Genomic DNA, 24,973 nt, shown 5'->3' on the forward strand with positions numbered 1-24,973 from the left:
ACAAACTTACCTGTGAAATAAAAATAAAACCTAAGATAGATACAATATAACTATTAGTTATTTTGTAGCTATCTTAGGTTTTATTTCACAGGTAAGTTTGTATTTAGTTTTAAATAGGAAATATTTAGTTAATAATTGTAAGGTTTATTTAGATTTATTTTAATTATTTTTCAATTAGGGGATGTTAGGCTTAGGGTTATGTTAGGGTTAGGATTAGGGGTTAATATATTTATGTAGAGTTAGTGATGTGGGAGGTCAGAGGTTTAAGGGTTAATAATTTATTTTAGTATATTTCGCTGTGGGGGTCTTGCGGTTTAATGGTTAATAGGTTTATTATAGCGGCGGTGTGGGCGGACGGCAGATTAGGGGTTAATAATATTTATTATAGTGTTTGCGATGTGGGAGGGCCTCGGTTTAGGGGTTAATATGTAGTTTATGGGTGTTAGTGTACTTTTTAACACTTTAGTTATGAGTTTTATGCTATAGCTTTGTAACATAAAACTCATAACTACTGACTTTAGATGGCGGTACGGATCTTGTCAGTATAGAGAGTGTACTGCTCACTTTTTAGCCTCCCAGGCAAACTTGTAATACCAGCGCTATGGGAGTCCCATTGAAAAAGGACTTTTTTAAAAGTGCGGTACTGACGTTGCGCGACGGCCAAAAAGCTTGTAATAGTGGCGTTAGGGAAAAAGCAGCGTAATGAAGCATAACAATGCTTTTTCACTCATAACGCAAAACTCGTAATCTTGCTGATTGTGAGGGAACTGGAGTTTGACCACTGAATACAACTGCAGCAAACAAGATGATATATTTACATCAGGGGTGTATTAAGGCATAGGCCAACGAGGCCGGTGCCTAGGACAGCAGATTTTTAAGGGGCAGCAGAATTTTGAGTCCCTAGGGTCTCTTTACTGAACTCAGGGCCGGGTGGCTAAATCAACCAATTACAAATGACTTAAATGGCTGGCCTGGCTATTGCTATCCTATGGGATTGTATGTGGGTGCGCATGACGTGGTGATAGTGGAGGCGGAGCTCACTTGCGCAGCCTGGCCTGGACTGAGAGGGAATGAGGTATTCTTCCTGGCTCCACCACGTGATTGAGACTCACACAGACTACACAGTGCAGTGTGCACTACACCATGACCACTGTGAAACAGCATATGCCTTTCTCCCTTCAATACATCACTAAATACTTGTACATTTACTGTTTGTCTATTTTTCATACATGCAAAGAATAAGTATTTATTGCTGAATCTATACAACTATGTGACTTAAAACACAACTGAAAATATGTTGTATGCATTTAATACATTCAGAAACAATACAAGTATATACTTTATTATGATTGTATCATGTGACCTTATCCCCTAGGATACAATTCCTAAACCTATCATAACTACTCTTGTATTTTTTAAGTACTTTTACAGGCCAGTTTGTATATTCATTACATATTTATCCAAGCAGATATGTTGCTTAAATAACTGTCAATCACCAAAGAAGATGTTTAAGGTTGAACAACTACCTACTGACAAACTATCATACAGTGAAGGATATTTTTTTTCTGATATAAACACTGTAATCATCTGACTTGCAAAATAATGTCTTAATATAAATAAATATATATATATATATATATATATATATATATATATATATATATATATATATATATATATATATATATATAAATATATATATATGTGTGTGTGTGTGTGACCAGAGTGAATGCAAGCCCTGGTGAACATTTACTTAAAAATACATTATTTTTTTAAACCCTGCCCCAAAAATATTACGTCTAAAAAAACCTGGTGTGTGTGTGTGGGGGGGGGGGGCAGCAGAATTTGAGTGCCTAGGGCAGCACAAAACCTAAATACGCCCCTGATTTACATGTTAATTTACTAAAAGACTACAGAAGAGTCTTATAATTATAAATTCAGAAATCTCTCTGAGAATGAGCAAGAATAGCAACAATATGACAATATAATGTATACCAGGTAACTGCAGGAATATTCTGTGATATTTAAAGTTAGAATGGGAATATATAAGAATATATATGATATTTTACATAAATGTGAATATTTTTATACTGTTTTAATAAAAATGTAAAATTAAGAATACACTTCTAGGAAAATTATTCCAAATAAACGGCTAGATTACGAGTCTTGTGTTAGGCTTAAAAAGCAGCATTGGCCGGTCCAAACGCTGCTTTTTAACGCCCGCTGGTATTACGAATCTTGAAGGTACAGGTGTACCGCTCACTTTTTTGTCCAGACTTGGAAATACCGCAAATCCACTTACGTAAATTGCGTATCCTCTTTTTTCAATGGGACTTGCATAGCGCCGATATTCCGAGTCTGACAAAAAGTGAGCGGTAGACCCTCTCCTGTCAAGACTGGTACCGCATTTTAAAATCAGTAGTTAAAAGCTTTACACTACAACGCCGTAGCATAAAACTTTTAACTAAAGTGCTAAAAAGTACACTAACACCCATAAACTACCTATTAACACCTAAACTGAGGCCCTCCCACTTCGCAAACACTAAAATAAAATGTTTAACCCCTAATCTGCCAAACCGGACATCGCTGCCACTATAATAAATATATTAACCCCTAAACTGCTGCACTCCCGCCTCGCAAACATTAGTTAAATATTATTAACCCCTAATCTGCAGTTCCTAACATCGCCGACACCTACCTACATTTATTAACCCCTAATCTGCCACCCTCAATGTCGCCGCCACTATACTAAAGTTATTATACTAAAGTTATTAACCCCTAAATCTAAGTCTAACCCTAACACCCCCTAACTTAAATATAATTTAAATAAATCTAAATAAAATTACTATAATTAACTAAATTATTCCTATTTAAAACTAAATACCAGTAAAATAAACTCTAAGGCCTAGATTTAGAGTTTGGCGGTAGCCGTCAAAACCAGCGTTAGAGGCTCCTAACGCTGGTTTTAGGCTACCGCCGGTATTTGGAGTCAGTCAGGAAAGGGTCTAACGCTCACTTTCCAGCCGCGACTTTTCCATACCGCAGATCCCCTTACGTCAATTGCGTATCCTATCTTTTCAATGGGATCTTTCTAACTCCGGTATTTAGAGTCGTGGCTGAAGTGAGCGTTAGAAATCTAACGACAAAACTCCAGCCGCAGAAAAAAGTCAGTAGTTAAGAGCTTTCTGGGCTAACGCCGGTTTATAAAGCTCTTAACTACTGTGCTCTAAAGTACACTAACACCCAGGGCCGCCCTCAGGGGGTGACAGGGGTGACTCCTGTTAGGGGCCCAATGAGCCAGGGGGGCCCCATGAGACAAGAACTTTTTAAAAAAAAATTTGGCAGCCACCAGTGGGTACTACAGCAAAGTGCTAATTGATCATGGGAAATGTTATTACAAGTAGTAAAGTATTAGCATTTGAGAGGATTTCTTAGTGTGCACTAAACCACTATGCTCAGTGTGAGACAGACTTGGCACTTTGTACAGTGTGTGCCTGAGTCAGACGGCAGATCACTTTCATTTGAAGAGGAGGTAAGACTTACTTAGCAAATGTTTTTTATTTCTTTGTGCAATTTTGAATTGTAACTTCAGTGTGGTAGTAGTTGTATGGTGGGGCCAGGGGTCCATAAAAACATTTTTTTTTAGCAGCAGTGTATTTATGATTATTTGACAATGCTGTAGAAATTCTATATTTAAAACCATGCAGAAATGTTTCCTCCTCAATACACAAATGGTAGATGCCCTTTTGGCAGATATGCATTTTATATATATATATTTGTACACTATATTTGAAGTGGTGCTCTTGGTTGGGGAAAATGGGAAAACAACAAACAAACATATGTCAACTTTTTAAAGGTACTTTTCTTCATCTAGCCATCTACCCAGCTCATTTATGTACAATTTTGAATTCAAAGAATTATTTTTGTTTGCACATTTACAAATATGATTCTTTAAAAAGTGATCTCTTAATTTCTGCATTTTTTTATCATGCATGTCACACACTGTTGATTTAGGGGATGCAAGGTGCATAAATGTTTCCTCCTGTGAGTGTTTCTGTGGGTGTATGTGTTTATGTCTTTGTGCTTTGGTTTGTGTCTCTATGTGTATGTATTTTTTATCTGTGGGTCTCTCTGTGAGAGTGGGTGTGTATGTCTTTGTGCATTTTCTGTGGATGTCTGTGAGGGTGTGTGTATATGTCTTTGAGCTTTTTCTATGGGTGTTTCTGTGAGGGTGTTTGTGTGTATGTATGTATGTATGTCTGTGTTTTCTGTGGATGTCTCAGTGAGGGTGTGTGTATGTATGTCTTTCTGTGTTTTTCATGTGGTTGTCTCTCTGTGTGTGTAAGTCTTTGTGTGTTTTCTGTGGGTGTCTCTGTGTGTGTATGTGTGTATATGTCTTTGTGTGTTTTCTGAGGATGTCTCTGTCGGTGTTTCCTTGGGTGTATGTGCAAGTTTGAGTTTGTGTGTGTGTGTCCATTGTCTGTTCCTTTTTAGGACATTTTGACCTTACTTCTAATTATTCACATCTTTCTACAGACTTTGAGACTAACAAGACCTTTCCGGAAGTAACCACTCCACCATTTAACCTTTAAATTATTGTTTAGGCAGTTCAGGGCCCTTCCTTTCAGCCACTGCATGCTGTTGTCATAATTTAGTTGTCATCTTCCTTTACAAAAAGATAATCAGAACTCCATATTTTGTTTTCTAAATCTCCTTTTTTTACAAAACTGTAGTTTACCTCATTACTTGTCAGGTCAATGTAAACAAGTGCTAAGTGTCTGTTTGGGTTTCTGTGTCTGAGTGTGTTGGCGTGTCTGCAAGAGTGTCTATATGTGAATCCTTATGTGTGAGTGTGTTTGTGTGTTTCAGTGTATGAGTACAGCTGACAGATGGGAAAATTTGTACACAATATTTGAAGTGGTGCTCTTGGTTGGGGAAAATGGGAAAACAACAAACAAACATATGTCAACTTTTTAAAGGTACTTTTCTTCATCTAGCCATCTACCCAGCTCATTAATGTACAATTTTGAATTCAAAGAATTATTTTTGTTTGCACATTTACAAATATGATTCTTTAAAAAGTGATCTCTTAATTTCTGCATTTTTTTTATCATGCATGTCACACACTGTTGATTTAGGGGATGCAAGGTGCATAAATGTTTCCTCCTGTGAGTGTTTCTGTGGGTGTATGTGTTTATGTCTTTGTGCTTTGGTTTGTGTCTCTATGTGTATATATTTTTTATCTGTGGGTCTCTCTGTGAGGGTGGGTGTGTATGTCTTTGAGCTTTTTCTATGGGTGTTTCTGTGAGGGTGTTTGTGTGTATGTATGTATGTATGTATGTATGTATGTATGTGTTTTCTGTAGATGTCTCAGTGAGGGTGTGTGTATGTATGTCTTTCTGTGTTTTTCATGTGGTTGTCTCTCTGTGTGTGTGTGTAAGTCTTTGTGTGTTTTCTGTGGGTGTCTCTGTGTGTGTATGTGTGTATATGTCTTTGTGTGTTTTCTGAGGATGTCTCTGTCGGTGTTTCCTTGGGTGTATGTGCAAGTTTGAGTTTGTGTGTGTGTGTCCATTGTCTGTTCCTTTTTAGGACATTTTGACCTTACTTCTAATTATTCACATCTTTCTACAGACTTTGAGACTAACAAGACCTTTCCGGAAGTAACCACTCCACCATTTAACCTTTAAATTATTGTTTAGGCAGTTCAGGGCCCTTCCTTTCAGCCACTGCATGCTGTTGTCATAATTTAGTTGTCATCTTCCTTTACAAAAAGATAATCAGAACTCCATATTTTGTTTTCTAAATCTCCTTTTTTTACAAAACTGTAGTTTACCTCATTACTTGTCAGGTCAATGTAAACAAGTGCTAAGTGTCTGTTTGGGTTTCTGTGTCTGAGTGTGTTTCTTTGCGTGTCTGCAAGAGTGTCTATATGTGAATCCTTATGTGTGAGTGTGTTTGTGTGTTTCAGTGTATGAGTACAGCTGACAGATGGGAAAATTTGTACACTATATTTGAAGTGGTGCTCTTGGTTGGGGAAAATGGGAAAACAACAAACAAACATATGTCAACTTTTTAAAGGTACTTTTCTTCATCTAGCCATCTACCCAGCTCATTAATGTACAATTTTGAATTCAAAGAATTATTTTTGTTTGCACATTTACAAATATGATTCTTTAAAAAGTGATCTCTTAATTTCTGCATTTTTTTTATCGTGCATGTCACACACTGTTGATTTAGGGGATGCAAGGTGCATAAATGTTTCCTCCTGTGAGTGTTTCTGTGGGTGTATGTGTTTATGTCTTTGTGCTTTGGTTTGTGTCTCTATGTGTATGTATTTTGTATTTGTGGGTCTCTCTGTGAGGGTGGGTGTGTATGTCTTTGTGCATTTTCTGTGGATGTCTGTGAGGGTGTGTGTATATGTCTTTGAGCTTTTTCTATGGGTGTTTCTGTGAGGGTGTTTGTGTGTATGTATGTATGTATGTCTGTGTTTTCTGTGGATGTCTCAGTGAGGGTGTGTGTATGTATGTCTTTCTGTGTTTTTCATGTGGTTGTCTCTCTGTGTGTGTGTGTAAGTCTTTCTGTGTTTTCTGTGGGTGTCTCTGTGTGTGTATGTGTGTATATGTCTTTGTGTGTTTTCTGAGGCTGTCTCTGTCGGTGTATGTGCAAGTTTGAGTTTGTGTGTGTGTGTGTGTCCATTGTCTGTTCCTTTTTAGGACATTTTAACCTTACTTCTAATTATTCACATCTTTCTACAGACTTTGAGACTAACAAGACCTTTCCGGAAGTAACCACTCCACCATTTAACCTTTAAATTATTGTTTAGGCAGTTCAGGGCCCTTCCTTTCAGCCACTGCATGCTGTTGTCATAATTTAGTTGTCATCTTCCTTTACAAAAAGATAATCAGAACTCCATATTTTGTTTTCTAAATCTCCTTTTTTTACAAAATTGTAGTTTACCTCATTACTTGTCAGGTCAATGTAAACAAGTGCTAAGTGTCTGTTTGGGTTTCTGTGTCTGAGTGTGTTTCTTTGCGTGTCTGCAAGAGTATCTATATGTGAATCCTTATGTGTGAGTGTGTTTGTGTGTTTCAGTGTATGAGTGTGTCTGTGTGTGTTTATGTTACTACCTTTACAACATTTCCAAGTTTAAATAGACAATTAAGAATAAAGTGCATATACGTTTTAGTCACTTGGTCAAAAATTGCACATGTCAAAGGGGGGGGGGAGGCCTGATCAATGGTTGAGTCAGGGGCCCCAAAATTTCTAGTGGCGGACCTGCTAACACCCATAAACTACCTATGTACCCCTAAACCGAGGTCCCCCCACATCGCCGCCACTCGATTACATTTTTTAACCCCTAATCTGCCGACCGCCACCTACGTTATACTTATGTACCCCTAATCTGCTGCCCCTAACACCGCCGACCCCTATATTATATTTATTAACCCCTAATCTGCACCCACATCGCCGCCAGCTACCTACAATAATTAACCCCTAATCTGCCGACCGCAAAGCGCCGCCACCTACATTATAGCTATGTACCCCTAATCTGCTGCCCCTAACACCGCAGACCCCTATATTATATTTATTAACCCCTAATCTGCCCCCCCTCAATGTCGCCTCCACCTGCCTACACTTATTAACCCCTAATCTGCCGAGCGGATCTCACCGCTACTATAATAAAGTTATTAACCCCTAATCCGCCTCACTCCCGCCTCAATAACCCTATAATAAATAGTATTAACCCCTAATCTGCCCTCCCTAACATCGCCGGCACCTAACTTAAATTATTAACCCCTAATCTGCCGACCTAATCTCACCGCTACTGTAATAAATGTATTAACCCCTAAGGCTAAGTCTAACCCTAACACTAACACCCCCCTAAGTTAAATATAATTTAAATCTAACGAAATAAATTAACTCTAATTAAATAAATTATTCCTATTTAAAGCTAAATACTTACCTGTAAAATAAACCCTAATATAGCTACAATATAAATTATAATTATATTATAGCTATTTTAGGATTTATATTTATTTTACAGGTAACTTTGTATTTATTTTAACTAGGTACAATAGCTATTAAATATTTAAGAACTATTTAATAGCTAAAATAGTTAAAATAATTACAAATTTACCTGTAAAATAAATCCTAACCTAAGTTACAATTAAACCTAACACTACACTATCAATAAATAAATTAAATAAAATACCTACAATTACCTACAATTAAACCTAACACTACACTATAAATAAATGAATTAAATACAATACCTACAAATAACTACAATTAATTACAATTAACTAAAGTACAAAAAAATAAAAAAGAACTAAGTTACAAAAAATAAAAAAATATTTATAAACATTAGAAAAATATTACAACAATTTTAAACTAATTACACCTACTGTAAGCCCCCTAATAAAATAACAAAGCCCCCCAAAATAAAAAAATGCCCTACCCTATTCTAAATTAAAAACGTTCAAAGCTCTTTTACCTTACCAGCCCTGAACAGGGCCCTTTGCGGGGCATGCCCCAAGAAATTCAGCTCTTTTGCCTGTAAAAAAACACATACAATACCCCCCCCCAACATTACAACCCACCACCCACATACCCCTAATCTAAACCAAACCCCCCTTAAATAAACCTAACACTAAGCCCCTGAAGATCTTCCTACCTTATCTTCACCTCACCGGGTATCACCGATCGGTCCTGGCTCTAAAATCTTCATCCAACCCAAGCGGGGGCTGGCGATCCATAATCCTGCGGCTGAAGAGGTCCAGAAGAGGCTCCAAAGTCTTCATCCTATCCGGGAAGAAGAGGCGATCCAGACCGGCAACCATCTTGATCCAAGCGGCATCTTCTATCTTCATCCGATGAGGAACGGCTCCATCGTGAAGACCTCCAGCGCGGACCAATCTTCTTCCGACAACGTCCAACTGAAGAATGACGGTTCTTTTAAGGGACGTCATCCAAGATGGCGTCCCTCGAATTCCGATTGGCTGATAGGATTCTATCAGCCAATCGGAATTAAGGTAGGAAAATTCTGATTGGCTGATGGAATCAGCCAATCAGAATCAAGTTCAATCCGATTGGCTGATCCGATCAGCCAATCAGATTGAGCTCGCATTCTATTGGCTGTTCCGATCAGCCAATATAATGCGAGCTCAATCTGATTGGCTGATCGGATCGGCCAATCGGATTGAACTTGATTCTGATTGGCTGATTCCATCAGCCAATCAGAATTTTCCTACCTTAATTCCGATTGGCTGATAGAATTCTATCAGCCAATCTGAATTCGAGGGACGCCATCTTGGATGACGTCCCTTAAAGGAACCGTCATTCTTCAGTTGGACGTCGTCGGAAGAAGATTGGTCCGCGCTGGAGGTCTTCACGATGGAGCCGTTCCTCATCGGATGAAGATAGAAGATGCCGCTTGGATCAAGATGGTTGCCGGTCTGGATCGCCTCTTCTTCCCGGATAGGATGAAGACTTTGGAGCCTCTTCTGGACCTCTTTAGCCGCAGGATTATGGATCGCCAGCCCCAGCTTGGGTTGGATGAAGATTTTGGAGCCAGGACCGATCGGTGATACCCGGTGAGATGAAGATAAGGTAGGAAGATCTTCAGGGGCTTAGTGTTAGGTTTATTTAAGGGGGGTTTGGGTTAGATTAGGGGTATGTGGGTGGTGGGTTGTAATGTTGGGGGGGGGGTATTGTATGTGTTTTTTTACAGGCAAAAGAGCTGAATTTCTTGGGGCATGCCCCGCAAAGGGCCCTGTTCAGGGCTGGTAAGGTAAAAGAGCTTTGAACTTTTTTAATTTAGAATAGGGTAGGGCATTTTTTTATTTTGGGGGGCTTTGTTATTTTATTAGGGGGCTTAGAGTAGGTGTAATTAGTTTAAAATTGTTGTAATATTTTTCTAATGTTTGTAAATATTTTTTTATTTTTTGTAACTTAGTTCTTTTTTATTTTTTGTACTTTAGTTAGTTTATTTAATTGTAGTTATTTGTAGGTATTGTATTTAATTCATTTATTGATAGTGTAGTGTTAGGTTTAATTGTAGGTAATTGTAGGTATTTAATTTAATTAATTTATTGATAGTGTAGTGTTAGGTTTAATTGTAACTTAGGTTAGGATTTATTTTACAGGTAATTTTGTAATTATTTTAACTATTTTAGCTATTAAATAGTTCTTAACTATTTAATAGCTATTGTACCTGGTTAAAATAAATACAAAGTTACCTGTAAAATAAATATAAATCCTAAAATAGCTATAATATAATTATAATTTATATTGTAGCTATATTAGGGTTTATTTTACAGGTAAGTATGTAGCTTTAAATAGGAATAATTTATTTAATAAGAGTTAATTTATTTTGTTAGATTTAAATTATATTTAACTTAGGGGGGTGTTAGTGTTAGGGTTAGACTTAGCTTTAGGGGTTAATACATTTATTAGAATAGCGGTGAGCTCCAGTCGGCAGATTAGGGGTTAATGTTTGAAGTTAGGTGTCGGCGATGTTAGGGAGGGCAGATTAGGGGTTAATACTATTTATTATAGGGTTATTGAGGCGGGAGTGAGGCGGATTAGGGGTTAATAACTTTATTATAATAGCGGTGCGGTCCGCTCGGCAGATTAGGGGTTAATAAGTGTAGGCAGGTGGAGGCGACGTTGTGGAGGGCAGATTAGGGGTTAATAAATATAATATAGGGGTCGGCGGTGTTAGGGGCAGCAGATTAGGGGTACATAGGGATAATGTAAGTAGCGGCGGTTTACGGAGCGGCAGATTAGGGGTTAAAAAAAATATGCAGAGGTCAGAGATAGCGGGGGCGGCAGAATAGGGGTTAATAAGTGTAAGGTTAGGGGTGTTTAGACTCGGGGTCCATGTTAGGGTGTTAGGTGCAGACGTAGGAAGTGTTTCCCCATAGCAAACAATGGGGCTGCGTTAGGAGCTGAACGCGTTTTTTTTTGCAGGTGTTAGGTTTTTTTTCAGCTCAAACAGCCCCATTGTTTTCTATGGGGGAATTGTGCACGAGCACATTTTTGAAGCTGGCCGCGTCCGTAAGCACCACTGGTATCGAGAGTTGAAGTTGCGGTAAATATGCTCTATGCTCCTTTTTTGGAGCCTAACGCAGCCATTCTGTGAACTCTCAATACCAGCGGTATTTAAAAGGTGCGGCCAGAAAAAAGCACGCGTAGCTAACGCACCCTTTTAGCCGCAGAACTCTAAATCTAGGCGTAAGATAGCTACAATATAACTAATAGTTACATTGTAGCTAGCTTAGGGTTTATTTTTATTTTACAGGCAAGTTTGTATTTATTTTAACTAGGTAGAATAGTTACTAAATAGTTATTAACTATTTAATAAACTACCTAGCTAAAATAAAGACAAATTGACCTGTAAAATAAAACCTAACCTAAGTTACAATTACACCTAACACTACACTATAATTAAATTAATTGCCTAAACTAAATACAATTAAATACAATTAAATAAAATTAGCTAAAGTACAAAAACAAACAAACACTAAATTACAGAAAATAATACACAAATTACAAGATTTTTAAACTAATTACACCTAATCTAATCCCCCTAACAAAATAAAAAAGCCCCCCCCCCAAATAAAAAAAGCCCTACCCTACACTAAATTACAAATAGCCCTTAAAAGGGCCTTTTGCGGGGCATTGCCCCAAAGTAATCAGCTCTTTTACCTGTAAAAAAATTACAAATCCCCCCAACATTAAAACCCACCACCTACATAATCAACCCTACTCTAAAACCCACCCAATACCCCCTTAAACAAACCTAACACTAACCCCTTGAAGATCACTTTACCGGGAGAAGTCTTCACCCAACCGGGCAGAAGTCCTCAACAAATCCGGCAGAAGTGGTCCTCCAGATGGGTAGAAGTGGTCCTCCAGACGGGCAGAAGTCTTCATCCAGACAGCATCTTCTATCTTCATCCATCCGGCGAGGAGCGGGTCCATCTTCAAGACATCCGACGCGGAGCATCCTCTTCTTTCCACGGCGACTGAAGAATGAAGGTTCCTTTAAGTGACGTCATCCAAGATGGCGTCCCTTAGATTCCGATTGGCTGATAGAATTCTATCAGCCAATCGGAATTAAGGTAGGAAAAATCCTATTGGCTTATGCAATCAGTCAATAGGATTGAACTTCAATAATATTCCGATTTTTCCTGTTCGGATTTTTTCTACCTTATTGAAGGGATGACATCTTGGATGACGTCACTTAAGGTACCTTCATTCTTCAGTCGCCGTGGAAAGAAGAGGATGCTCCACGTCGGATGTCTTGAAGATGGACCCACTCCACGCCGGATGGATGAAGATAGAAGATGCCGTCTGGATGAAGACTTCTGCCCGTCTGGAGGACCACTTCTGCTGGATTCGTTAAGGACTTCGGCCCGTTTGGGTGAAGACTTCTCCCGGTAAGGTTATCTTCAAGGGGTTAGTGTTAGTTTTTTTTAAGGGGGTATGGGGTGGGTTTTAGAGCAGGGTTGGTTGTGTGAGTGGTGGGTTTTAATGTTGGGGGGGGGTTGTCATTTTTTTTACAGGAAAAGAGCTGATTACTTTGGGGCAATGCCTTGCAAAAGGCCCTTTTAAGGGCTATTTGTAATTTAGTGTAGGGTAGGGTTTTTTTTATTTTGGGGGGGGCTTTTTTATTTTATTAGGGGTATTAGATTAGGTGTAATTAGTTTAAAAATCTTGTAATGTGTTTAGCTAATTTATTTAATTGTATTTAATTTAGGGAATTAATTTAATTATAGTGTAGTGTTAGGTGTTATTGTAACTTAGGTTAAGTTTTATTTTACAGGTACTTTTATATTTATTTAGTAACTATTCTACCTAGTTAAAATAAATACAAACTTGTCTGTAAAATAAAAATAAACCCTAAACTAGATACAATGTAACTATTATTTATATTGTAGATATCTTAGGGTTTATTTTATAGGTAAGTATTTAGTTTTAAATAGGAATTATTTAGTTAATGATAGGAATTTTATTTATATTTATTTAAATTATATTTAAGTTAGGGGGTGTTAGGGTTAGGGTTAGACTTAGGTTTAGGGGTTAATAAATTTAGAATAGTGGCGGCAACGTTGGGGGCGGCAGATTAGGGGTTAATAAATGTAGGTAGGTGGTGGCGATGTTAGGGACAGCAGATTAGGGGTTAATAATTTTTAACTAATGTTTATGATGCGGGAGTGCAGCGGTTTAGGGATTAATATGTTTATTACTGTGGCGGCGACGTTGGGGGCGGCAGATTAGGGGTTAAGAAGTGTAAGTAGGTTCAGCGACATTGGGGAAGGCAGATTAGGGGTTAATAAATATAATGTAGGTGTCGGCGATGTTGGGGGCATCAGATTAGGGGTTCATAAGTATAATGTAGGTGGCGGCTGTGTCCGGAGCTGCAGATTAGGGGTTAATAATATAATGTAGGTTGCGGCTATGTCGAGGGCGGCAGATTAGGGGTTAATAAGTGTAAGATTAGAGGTGTTTAGACTCGGGGTTCATGTTAGGGTGTTAGGTGTACGAGCATGTTACACCAGCTCACCGCTAACGTAAGCAGCGCTGGTATTAGAGCAGTAAGGAACAGAATTTAGCTCAACGCTCACTTCTTGTCTGGGTTGTAAAAAAACGTAATACCAGCGCTGTCTGTAAGTGAGCGGTGAGCATAAACTGCTCGTTAGCACCACACAGCCTCTAACACAAAACTCGTAATCTAGGTGAAAGGTATTTAAGTCATAATAGTAATTCTAAACAAAGTATATAATTGCAGGTTGCTTGCTTTTTGCTTTACTATGACAGTCTACTCTAAAGCTTTTAAAAAACTCATAAGCTTCAAAATGACTTTTATTTCAGTTCATGGAAAGGCTGACTATACCAGCTGTTTATCAGATTTGTGATCAAATGAGCCGAATACATTATAAGATACCTACCTGGTATTTGCTACATTAAACTGCAGCTGTCTTTGATTCCAAATGAGAATATGATGGTCTCTGGAAAATGTAATTTTCTCTTTTCTTTCAACTGACTTCAGATACATTCATAAAGGGCATCCTATTCCCAACTAAGGTTTAATACTGTATTCCCAAGCTGCATGTTTCGTGAGTGTCAGTACACAAAACTTACTTATGCACACTATGTACTAAGAAAACTAGTTAAACTTATCTTTAAAAAATATTTAATTAAAATAATTTTCAACAATTTTAACACAAAGATATTTTATCAAAAACGATAGTGAGGCACATGCCAATGTAACCATGAAAAGGGATAGTCTACTACAATTTTTATTTTGTTTAAAAACATAGATATTCCCTTTATTACATATCCCCCAGTTTTGCATAACCAACATTGTTATATTAATATACACATAGATTACGAGTCCTGCGTTAGCCTTAAAAAGCAGCGTTGAGAGGTCCCAACGCTGCTTTTAATGCCCGCTGGTATTACGAGTCAGGCAGGTACAGGTGTACCGCTCACTTTTTTTCCGCGATTTTCGCATACCGCAAATCCCCTTACGTCAATTGCGTATCCTATCTTTTTAATTGGATTTTCCTAACGCCGGTATTACGACTGCTGGAAAAAGTGAGGGGTAGATCCTCTCCTGTCCAGACTCCTACCGCATTTAAAAGTCAGTAGTTAAGAGTTTTATGGGCTAACGCAGTAACATAAAACTCTTATTTAAAGTGCTAAAAATTACACTAACACCCATAAACTACCTATTAACCCCTAAACTGAGCCCCCCCCCCCACATCGCAAACACTTAACTAAAATGTTTAACCCCTAATCTTCCGACCGGACATCGCCGCCACTGTAATAAATATATTAACCCCTAAACTGCCGCACTCCCGCCTCGCAAACACTAGTTAAATTTTATTAACCCCTAATCTGCCGTCCCTAACATCGCAGACACCTACCTACATTTATTAACCCCTAATCTGCCGCCCCCAACGTCGCCGCTACTATATTACATTTATTAACCCCTAAACCTAAGTCTAACCCTAAGTCTAACCCCCCTAACTTAAATGTAATTTAAATAAATCTAAATAAAATTACTACAATTAAATAAATTATTCCTATTTAAAACTAAATACTTACCTGTAAAATAAACCCTAAGATAGCTACAATATAACTAATAGTTACATTGTAGCTAGCTTAGGGTTTATATTTATTTTACAGGCAACTTTGTATTTATTTTAACTAGGTAGAATAGTTATTAAATAGTTATTAACTATTTAATAACTTCCTAGTTAAAATGAGTACAAATTTACCTGTAAAATAAATCCTAACCTAAGTTACAATTACACCTAACTCTACACTATCATTAAATTAATTACATAAACTACCTAAAATTAACTACAATTAAATTAGATAAACTAAAGTACAAAAAAATAACACTAAATTACAGAAAATAAAAAAATAATTACTTTTTTTTTAAACTAATTACACCTAATATAATAGCCCTAATAAAATAAAAAAAATCCCCCCAAAATAATAAAATTCCCTACCCTATACTAAATTACAAATAGCCCTTAAAAGGGCCTTTTGCAGGGCATTGCCCCAAAGTAATCAGCTCTTTTGCCTGGAAAAAAAATACTATACCCCCCCAACATTAAAACCCACCACCCACACACCCAACCCTACTCTAAAATCCACCCAATCCACCCTTAAAAAAACCTAACACTACCCCCTTGAAGATCATTCTACCTTGAGCCGTCCTCACCCAGCCGGGCACAAGTGGACCTTCTTCCATCCGGAGTGGAGCGGGTTCATCTTGAAGACATCCGACGCGGAGCATCCTCTTCCATCCGACGGCGAATGAAGAATGAAGGTTCCTTTAAATGACGTCATCCAAGATTGCGTCCCTTCAATTCCGATTGGCCAATCGGAATTAAGGTAGGAAAAATACTATTGGCTGATGCAATCAGCCAATAGGATTGACGTTCAATCCTATTGGCTGATCCAATCAGTCAATAGGATTGAACTTGCATTCTATTGGCTGTTCCAATCAGCCAATAGAATGCGAGCTCAATCCTATTGGCTGATTGCATCAGCCAATAGGATTTTTCCTACCTTTATTCCGATTGGCTGATAGGATTCTATCAGCCAATCGGAATTGAAGGGACGCCATCTTGGATGACGTCACTTAAAGGAACCTTCATCCTTCAGTTGCCATAGGATGGAAGAGGATGCTCTGCGTCGGATGTCTTCAAGATGGACCCACTCCGCTCTGGATGGAAGAAGATAGAAGATGCCGCCTGGATGAAGACTTCTAACAGCTTGGAGGACCTCTTCTGCCCGGATCGGATGAAGACTTCTGCCCCTCTGGAGGTCCACTTGTGCCCGGCTGGGTGAAGACAGCTCAAGGTAGGGTGATCTTCAAGGGAGTAGTGTTAGGTTTTTTAAGGGGGGATTGGGTGGGTTTTAGAGTAGGGTTGGGTGTGTGGGTGGTGGATTTTAATGTTGGGGGTATTGTATTTTTTTTTACAGGTAAAAGAGCTGATTACTTTGGGGCAATGCCCCGCAAAAGGCCCTTTTAAGGGCTATTTGTAATTTAGTGTAGGGTAGGGCTTTTTTATTTTGTTAGGGGGATTAGATTAGGTGTAATTAGTTTTAAAAAATTGTAATTCTTTTTTTATTTTCTGTAATTTAGTGGGGGGTTTTGTACTTTAGTTTATTTAATTTAATTGTATTTAATTGTAGGTAATTTAGTAAATTAATTTAATGATAGTGTAGTGTTAGGTGTAATTGTAATTTAGGTTAGGATTTATTTTACAGGTAAATTTGTACTTATTTTAACTAGGAAGTTATTAAATAGGTAATAACTATTTAATAACTATTCTACCTAGTTAAAATAAATACAAAGTTGTCTGTAAAATAAATATAAACCCTAAGATAGATTCAATGTAACTATTAGTTATATTGTAGCTAGCTTAGGGTTTATTTTATCGGTTTTAAATAGGATTAATTTATTTAATTGTAGTTAATTTATTTAGATGCATTTAAATTATATTTAAGTTAGGGGGTGTTAGGGTTAGACTTAGGTTTAGCGGTTAATAAATTTATTATAGTGGCGGCGATGTTGGCGGAGGCAGATTAGGGGTTAATAAATTTAATATAGTTGCGGTGACATGGGGGGGGCAGATTAGGGGTTAATAAATATAATGTAGGGTTCGGCGATGTTGGGGGCATCAGATTAGGGGTTCATAAGTATAATGTAGGTGGCGGCGGTGTCCAGAGAGGCAGATTAGGGGTTAATAATATAATGTAGGTGGCGACGATGTCGGGGGCGGCAGATTAGGGGTTAATAAGTGTAAGATTAGGGGTGTTTAGACTCAGGGTTCATGTTAGGGTGTTAGGTGCAGACATAACTTTTATTTCCCCAACAATGGGGCTGCGATAGGAGCTGAATGCTGCTTTTTTGCAGGTGTTAGGTTTTTTTTCAGCCAGCTCAGCCCCATTGTTTACTATGGGGAAATCGTGCACGAGCACGTTTAGCCAGCTCACCGCTACCGTAAGCAGCGCTGGTATTACAGTGAGATGTGGAGCTAAATTTTGCTCAACGCTCACTTTTCTGAGGCTAACGCCGGCTTGAAGAAAACCTGTAATACCAGTGTTGTCTTAAGTGAGCGGTGAGAAAAAAAAGCTTGTTAGCCCCGCACACCATTACCGACAAAAACTTGTAATCTAGCCGATAGTTTTTACCTCTGTGATTACCTTGTATCTAAGCCTATGCAGACTGCCCCCTTATTTCCGTTCTTATGACGGACTTGCATTTTAGCTAATCAGTGCTGACTCATAAATAACTTCACGGGAGTGAGCACAAAGTTATCTATATGGCACACACAAACTAGCACTGTCTAGCTGTGAAAAACTGTAAAAATGCACTAAGATAAGAGGTGGCCTTCAAGGGCTTGGAAATTAGAATAGGTTTAGCTTTCAACAAAGAATTCCAAGAGAACAAAGCAAATTTGATTATAAAAGTAAATTGAAACATGAAAGTAAATCTGAATCATGAAAGTTTAATTTTGACTAGACTGTCCATTTAAATTATATGCATTAAATGTAAACTCATGTTGGAATAACCTTTTATATATTTTTGATTAAATGGTCCCATTTAAGTCCCAGCTAAGTAATATTGTAATTTACATAATCATTTTCATTTGGGCTTTATTAAACCGTACTAACTAAATAGTAGTCTTATGGCCACAAATGTGTTTCTAAGTACTATACATTTAATTACATTCACAGGAAAGAAATAGTCTTTCTCCGTGCATTGCACATTTCATGAAACACTGATTAGGTTCCAATAAATGAACACATCTTTTACAAGAGCTTCTTTTGAAATGTAAATGACATACATGCATCATGGCACATAACGCACATTAACTGACCGACTTAACAGTCTGAACTCAGACAATACAATCATTAATGGTCATGTTATCAATGTACTGATGATAATTCCAAGTTCTAACATTTCAAATCTATAGCATGAGTTACTTGTTTTGTTTTTCTTTAGGTTTTTCATTGCTATATAGTTACTCAGTGACAGATCTAAAGTAGATATTCCCTGTACTTTCTAATAGGTGATGACTAACTTCTCAACAGTTAATTCAATAATTTACTTTACTGAAAGCAATTAAATCTATAAAGCATAAAGCAGGGGTCTCTTGTGCTGCTACTATCACTGGTTTGTACGCAGAAGCTTTCTGTCTTGTATTGATTCTGTAATGCAAAGAGTATACAAAGGCCTGGACTCTTAATTCACAGACACTGCCTTCAGAAGAAGAAAATAATTGCACCTTGAAAAAAAAAAAGAGTTTGAAACCTGTATTTTCCTATAATCAAGTGAACCCAACCTTTATAGATTTTCTTGGATACAAAATGACAGATGTTGTTCATTAGTCGTATAGAGCACAGAGGAACCTTAGCATAATTGAATGCGCTATAATTTAAATGTTGCATCCTCTGTTGCATATTAATCTCCACAGCCAGATTTCCTCTTGCTACAAATTAGGAACGCAGCGTACTTACGGTTCAGGTGTATAGAAGGGATCTGATCCGTGTCTAATGTATTGAGTGCAGTGAAATACTCGATAAGCCAAGCCTGCTAAAAAGTCTCGCGGAGATAGATAACCTGCAACAGGTCTCACCATGAAGCCAGATCTTTCTAAAGAGGAAAATCAACAACAAAATAAAGTAATACAAGTTATTGAAAATGCTTAACAAATGTTCCATAGCAAATAAGACATAAAATGATACAAGTGGAGAGCAAACGATTTTGCAAGGGTTTTCACAATTGATTGCTCCCTGTTTTAATTGCTGGACACTAAAGGGGGCACACACCGATCGAAGGAAGCCAGATTCATCATCCATATGCAAAAGAAAGCAGGAGCTGCGGGCACAGGATCGGCGTTATGTTTACCATAACAAAAATATGCATCATTGTAAACTTTAATGAATTATAGTGATACTGGACTTTATTTTGTTAAAGTTTACAATCAGTTTAACATAAAGATACATACATAATAGATACAGTCATGGCCAAAAATATTGGCACCCCAGCATTTCTGTCAGATAATGCACCACTTTGCCCAGAAAACTGTTGCAAATACAAATGTTTAGCCAACTCATGTTTATTTCTGTTGTTTGTATTGGTATGACACAAAAAAGTGGAGAGAAAAAAGCCAAATCTGACACATTCCACGCAAAACTCCAAAAATGGACTGGACAAAATTATTGGCACCTTCTCAAAATTGTAACAAATAATTACACTCCAAGTTTGTGATGCTCCTGTAATTTGTAATTAAACTCACCTGTATCAATTACCAGGTGCTGAAAATAACAATATTAATGCTTACCTGATAAATGTATTTATTTCTTGACACGGTGAGTCCACGGATCATCTCTAATTACTATTGGGAATATCACTCCTGGCCAGCAGGAGGAGGCAAAGAGCACCACAGCAAAGCTGTTAAGAATCGCCTCCCCTCACTCCAACCCCAGTCATTCGACCGAAGGAAAAGGAGAGAAAGGAAGTAACACAAGGTGCAGAGGTACCTGAGGTTTACAAAACAAAAAGACTGTCTGAATAAACATTGCTGGCCGTGGACTCACAGTGTCAAGAAAGAAAGAAATTTATCAGGTAAGCATAAATTTTGTTTTTTCTTTCTAATGACACGGTGAGTTCACGGATCATCTTCCGGCAGTCAGGAAGTGATTAAGAAACAAGCACGCAAAAACTATTTTTGCCGCTTCAGAAAAGGCATCCACCCTGACCGGAACACACCGGAGACAAAAAAACTAACTGAGCCTTATTAAGAAATTAGTCCTCTCGTCCCCAGTGCCTGCACAAACTGCCTCACATTATCCTATTAACCCATAATAGGATTAATGCATCTAACGTCCCATACAGAGCTAACTGTTAAAGTGCCAATATTTTCTCCTTCTTAAAAAATGAAATTAAGCACTTACCTCAATGTAAATCTGCCTGGCAGCAGGGCAGCTCACTAGGTTTGAGAGGCATTCTCCCTCACATGGACCTGTTGAAAAAAAGGAAGACTGAGTAATCTTACTCAGGCTTTCAAGTTAGGGCAGCAACAAACTGAGAGGCGCAGTGGGGATTATACCCCACAAGTTCCCAATTGCTTAAAAGCCACCACTGCTCTACTGAAGAGACTGACATGGACTACGGCTAGACCCCAGAAAAGATTTGGGCAAACCTGCTCTGCTTTAAAATAATAAACTCTTGATTGAAGAAATTTCTTTCAGACACTTAAACTTTACCACCTCCTTGCAAAGCAGGCAAAGAGAATGACTGGGGTTGGAGGGAAGGGAGGTGATACTTAACAGCTTTGCTGTGGTGCTCTTTGCCTCCCCCTGATATTCCCAATAGTAATTAGAGATGATTTGTGGACTCACCGTGTCATTAGAAAGAAATAGAAATCATGGCATTATGAAATCTGAAGACTACTAAAGAATTATGTGGTGTAATGCAGGGCCCAGTGTCAGAAAGTTGGGTCCCCGTCAGGTGAGTAGGGCAATGACCCAAAGCACATGTTAAAAAGCACCCAGAAATGGTTTAAGACAAAGCGCTGGAGAGTACTGAATTGGCCAGCAATGAGTCCAGATCTTAATCCCATAGAGCACCTGTGGAGAGATCTCAAAACGGCAGTTGGGAAAAGGAACCCTTTCAATCTTAGAGACCCGGAGCAGTTTGCGAAAGAAGAGTGGTCCAAAATTCCAGTAGAGAGGTGTAAGAAACTCATTGATGGTTACAGGAAGCGATTGATTTCAGTTATTTTGGTGTGCTACCAAATATTAAATTGAGGGTGACAATCATTTTGTCCAGTCAATTTTTTTAAGTTTTGCGTGGAATGTGTCAGATTTGGCTTTCTTCTCTCCACTTTTTTGTGTCATACAAATACAAACAAAAGAAATAAACATGATAATGCCTAAACATTTGTAGTTGCAACAATTTTCTGAGCAAAGTGGTGCATTATCTAACAGAATGCAGGGGTGCCAATATTTTTGGCCATGACTGTATATATGTCTATATATGTGTACATATATATTAAATGTATTTATATGTGTATATATTTATTTACAGACACATACAAAGACATAAATATATGTAGACATATACAGTATATAATTGCATTAGTGCCTTTTGCAGTTAAGTAGATGAAAACTCATAAAAAAGATATTTATGCAGTATTCATATTTAATAAAGATATTTACTTTGTGTATACTGTAAATATTTCACATTCCAATGTTCTGTACATAGCAGAATATGTTCTATGTATTTTTAAATAGATATTCCTATATATATCTGTATATATCTATACCTATATATAATCATCTATATATATATATATATATATATGTATAAATATATATTTGTATATGTAAATAGATATTCCCATATATATCTGCATACAGGTATATCTATATCTATATAAAATTATATTTATATATATATATATATATATATATATATATATTAATATATATATATATATATATATAGGTATAACTATATATTTGTTCAAAAACAGATTTATTTTGAAATATTTATTTATGAATAAATAGAACATATTCCGTTAAATAAAGAACATTGGAAAAGGAAATATTCATAAGTTCATGTTGGGTTACCGCTAGAGAAAAAACAGTTTACTTTCAACTCCTAATACCAGTGCAACCCGACTAGCGCAAAAATGAAAATCCTAGCGGAGTTTTCACTATAGCGAAAATGCAAAATATCACTCCACTTCTAATCTAGCCCATTGCCTGTAAGTGCAGCTGCAAAAACATAATTTATGTAAGAACTTACCTGATAAATTCATTTCTTTCATATTAACAAGAGTCCATGAGCTAGTGACGTATGGGATATACATTCCTACCAGGAGGGGCAAAGTTTCCCAAACCTTAAAATGCCTATAAATACACCCCTCACCACACCCACAAATCAGTTTAACGAATAGCCAAGAAGTGGGGTGATAAGAAAAAAAGTGCGAAGCATATAAAATAAGGAATTGGAATAATTGTGCTTTATACAAAAAAAATCATAACCACCCCAAAAAAGGGTGGGCCTCATGGACTCTTGTTAATATGAAAGAAATGAATTTATCAGGTAAGTTCTTACATAAATTATGTTTTCTTTCATGTAATTAACAAGAGTCCATGAGCTAGTGACGTATGGGATAATGACTACCCAAGATGTGGATCTTTCCACACAAGAGTCACTAGAGAGGGAGGGATAAAATAAAGACAGCCAATTCCTGCTGAAAATAATCCACACCCAAAATAAAGTTTAACAAAAAACATAAGCAGAAGATTCAAACTGAAACCGCTGCCTGAAGAACTTTTCTACCAAAAACTGCTTCAGAAGAAGAAAATACATCAAAATGGTAGAACTTAGTAAAAGTATGCAAAGAGGACCAAGTTGCTGCTTTGCAGATCTGGTCAACCGAAGCTTCATTCCTAAACGCCCAGGAAGTAGATACTGACCTAGTAGAATGAGCTGTAATTCTCTGAGGCGGAATTTTACCCGACTCAACATAGGCAAGATGAATTAAAGATTTCAACCAAGATGCCAAAGAAATGGCAGAAGCTTTCTGGCCTTTCCTAGAACCGGAAAAGATAACAAATAGACTAGAAGTCTTACAGAAAGATTTCGTAGCTTCAACATAATATTTCAAAGCTCTAACAACATCCAAAGAATGCAACGATTTCTCCTTAGAATTCTTAGGATTAGGACATAATGAAGGAACCACAATTTCTCTACTAATGTTGTTGGAATTCACAACTTTAGGTAAAAATTCAAAAGAAGTTCGCAACACCGCCTTATCCTGATGAAGAATCAGAAAAGGAGACTCATAAGAAAGAGCAGATAATTCAGAAACTCTTCTGGCAGAAGAGATGGCCAAAAGGAACAAAACTTTCCAAGAAAGTAATTAATATCCAATGAATGCATAGGTTCAAATGAAGGAGCTTGAAGAGCCCCCAGAACCAAATTCAAACTCCAAGGAGGAGAAATTGACTTAATGACAGGCTTTATACAAACCAAAGCTTGTACAAAACAATGAATATCAGGAAGAATAGCAATCTTTCTGTGAAAAAGAACAGAAAGAGCAGAGATTTGACCTTTCAAGGAACTTGCGGACAAACCCTTATCTAAACCATCCTGAAGAAATTGTAATATTCTCGGTATTCTAAAAGAATGCCAAGAAAAATGATGAGAAAGACACCAAGAAATATAAGTCTTCCAGACTCTATAATATATCTCTCTGGATACAGATGTACGAGCCTGTAACATAGTATTAATCACAGAGTCAGAGAAACCTCTTTGACCAAGAATCAAGCGTTCAATCTCCATACCTTTAAATTTAAGGATTTCAGATCCTGATGGAAAAAAGGACCTTGAGACAAAAGGTCTGGTCTTAACGGAAGAGTCCACGGTTGGCAAGAGGCCATCCGGACAAGATCCGCATACCAAAACCTGTGAGGCCATGCCGGAGCTACCAGCAGAACAAACGAGCATTCCTTCAGAATCTTGGAGATTACTCTTGGAAGAAGAACTAGAGGCGGAAAGATATAGGCAGGATGATACTTCCAAGGAAGTGAAAATGCATCCACTGCCTCCGCCTGAGGATCCCGGGATCTGGACAGATACCTGGGAAGTTTCTTGTTTAGATGAGAAGCCATCAGAACTATTTCTGGAAGTTCCCACATTTGAACAATCTGAAGAAATACCTCTGGGTGAAGAGACCATTCGCCCGGATGCAACGTTTGGCGACTGAGATAATCCGCTTTCCAATTGTCCATACCTGGGATATAAACCGCAGAGATTAGACAGGAGCTGGATTCCGCCCAAACCAAAATTCGAGATACTTCTTTCATAGCCAGAGGACTGTGAGTCCCTCCTTGATGATTGATGTATGCCACAGTTGTGACAATGTCTTATCTGAAAACAATGAACAACTCTCTCTTCAGAAGAGGCCAAGACTGAAGAGCTCTGAAAATTGCACGGGGTTCCATGTTGATCGGAAATCTCACCTCCTGAGATTCCCAAACCCCTTGTGCCGTCAGATACCCCCACACAGCTCCCCAACCTGTAAGACTCGTATCTGTTGAGATTATAGTCCAGGTCGGAAGAACAAAGAAGCCCCCTGAACTAAACGATGGTGATCTGTCCACCATGTCAGAGAGTGTCGTAAAATCGGTTTAAAGATATTAATTGAGATATCTTTGAGTAATCCCTGCACCATTGGTTCAGCATACAGAGCTGAAGAGGTCGCATGTGAAAACGAGCAAAGGAGATCGCATCTGATGCGGCAGTCCTAAGATCCAACATTTCCATGCATAAGGCTACCAAAGGGAATGATTGTGACTGAAGGTTTTGACAAGCTGATATCAATGTTAAACTTCTCTTGTCTGACAAGGACAGAGTCAT

At 37.8% G+C, this 24,973-nt stretch overlaps 1 protein-coding gene across 1 annotated transcript in view; it reads right to left on the reverse strand.

Moving 5' to 3' along the window:
• TPH2 (tryptophan hydroxylase 2) overlaps positions 1-24,973 on the reverse strand; it is a 688,548-nt gene that overhangs the window by 325,068 nt on the left and 338,507 nt on the right. The window contains exon 8 of the mRNA XM_053716778.1: positions 19,054-19,189. Coding sequence (XP_053572753.1) covers positions 19,054-19,189 — 136 coding nt within the window. The remainder of the gene's footprint in view (positions 1-19,053; positions 19,190-24,973) is intronic.

The sequence above is a fragment of the Bombina bombina genome, chromosome 6 (genome assembly GCF_027579735.1).
Source record: "Bombina bombina isolate aBomBom1 chromosome 6, aBomBom1.pri, whole genome shotgun sequence".
Lineage (NCBI taxonomy): Eukaryota > Metazoa > Chordata > Amphibia > Anura > Bombinatoridae > Bombina > Bombina bombina.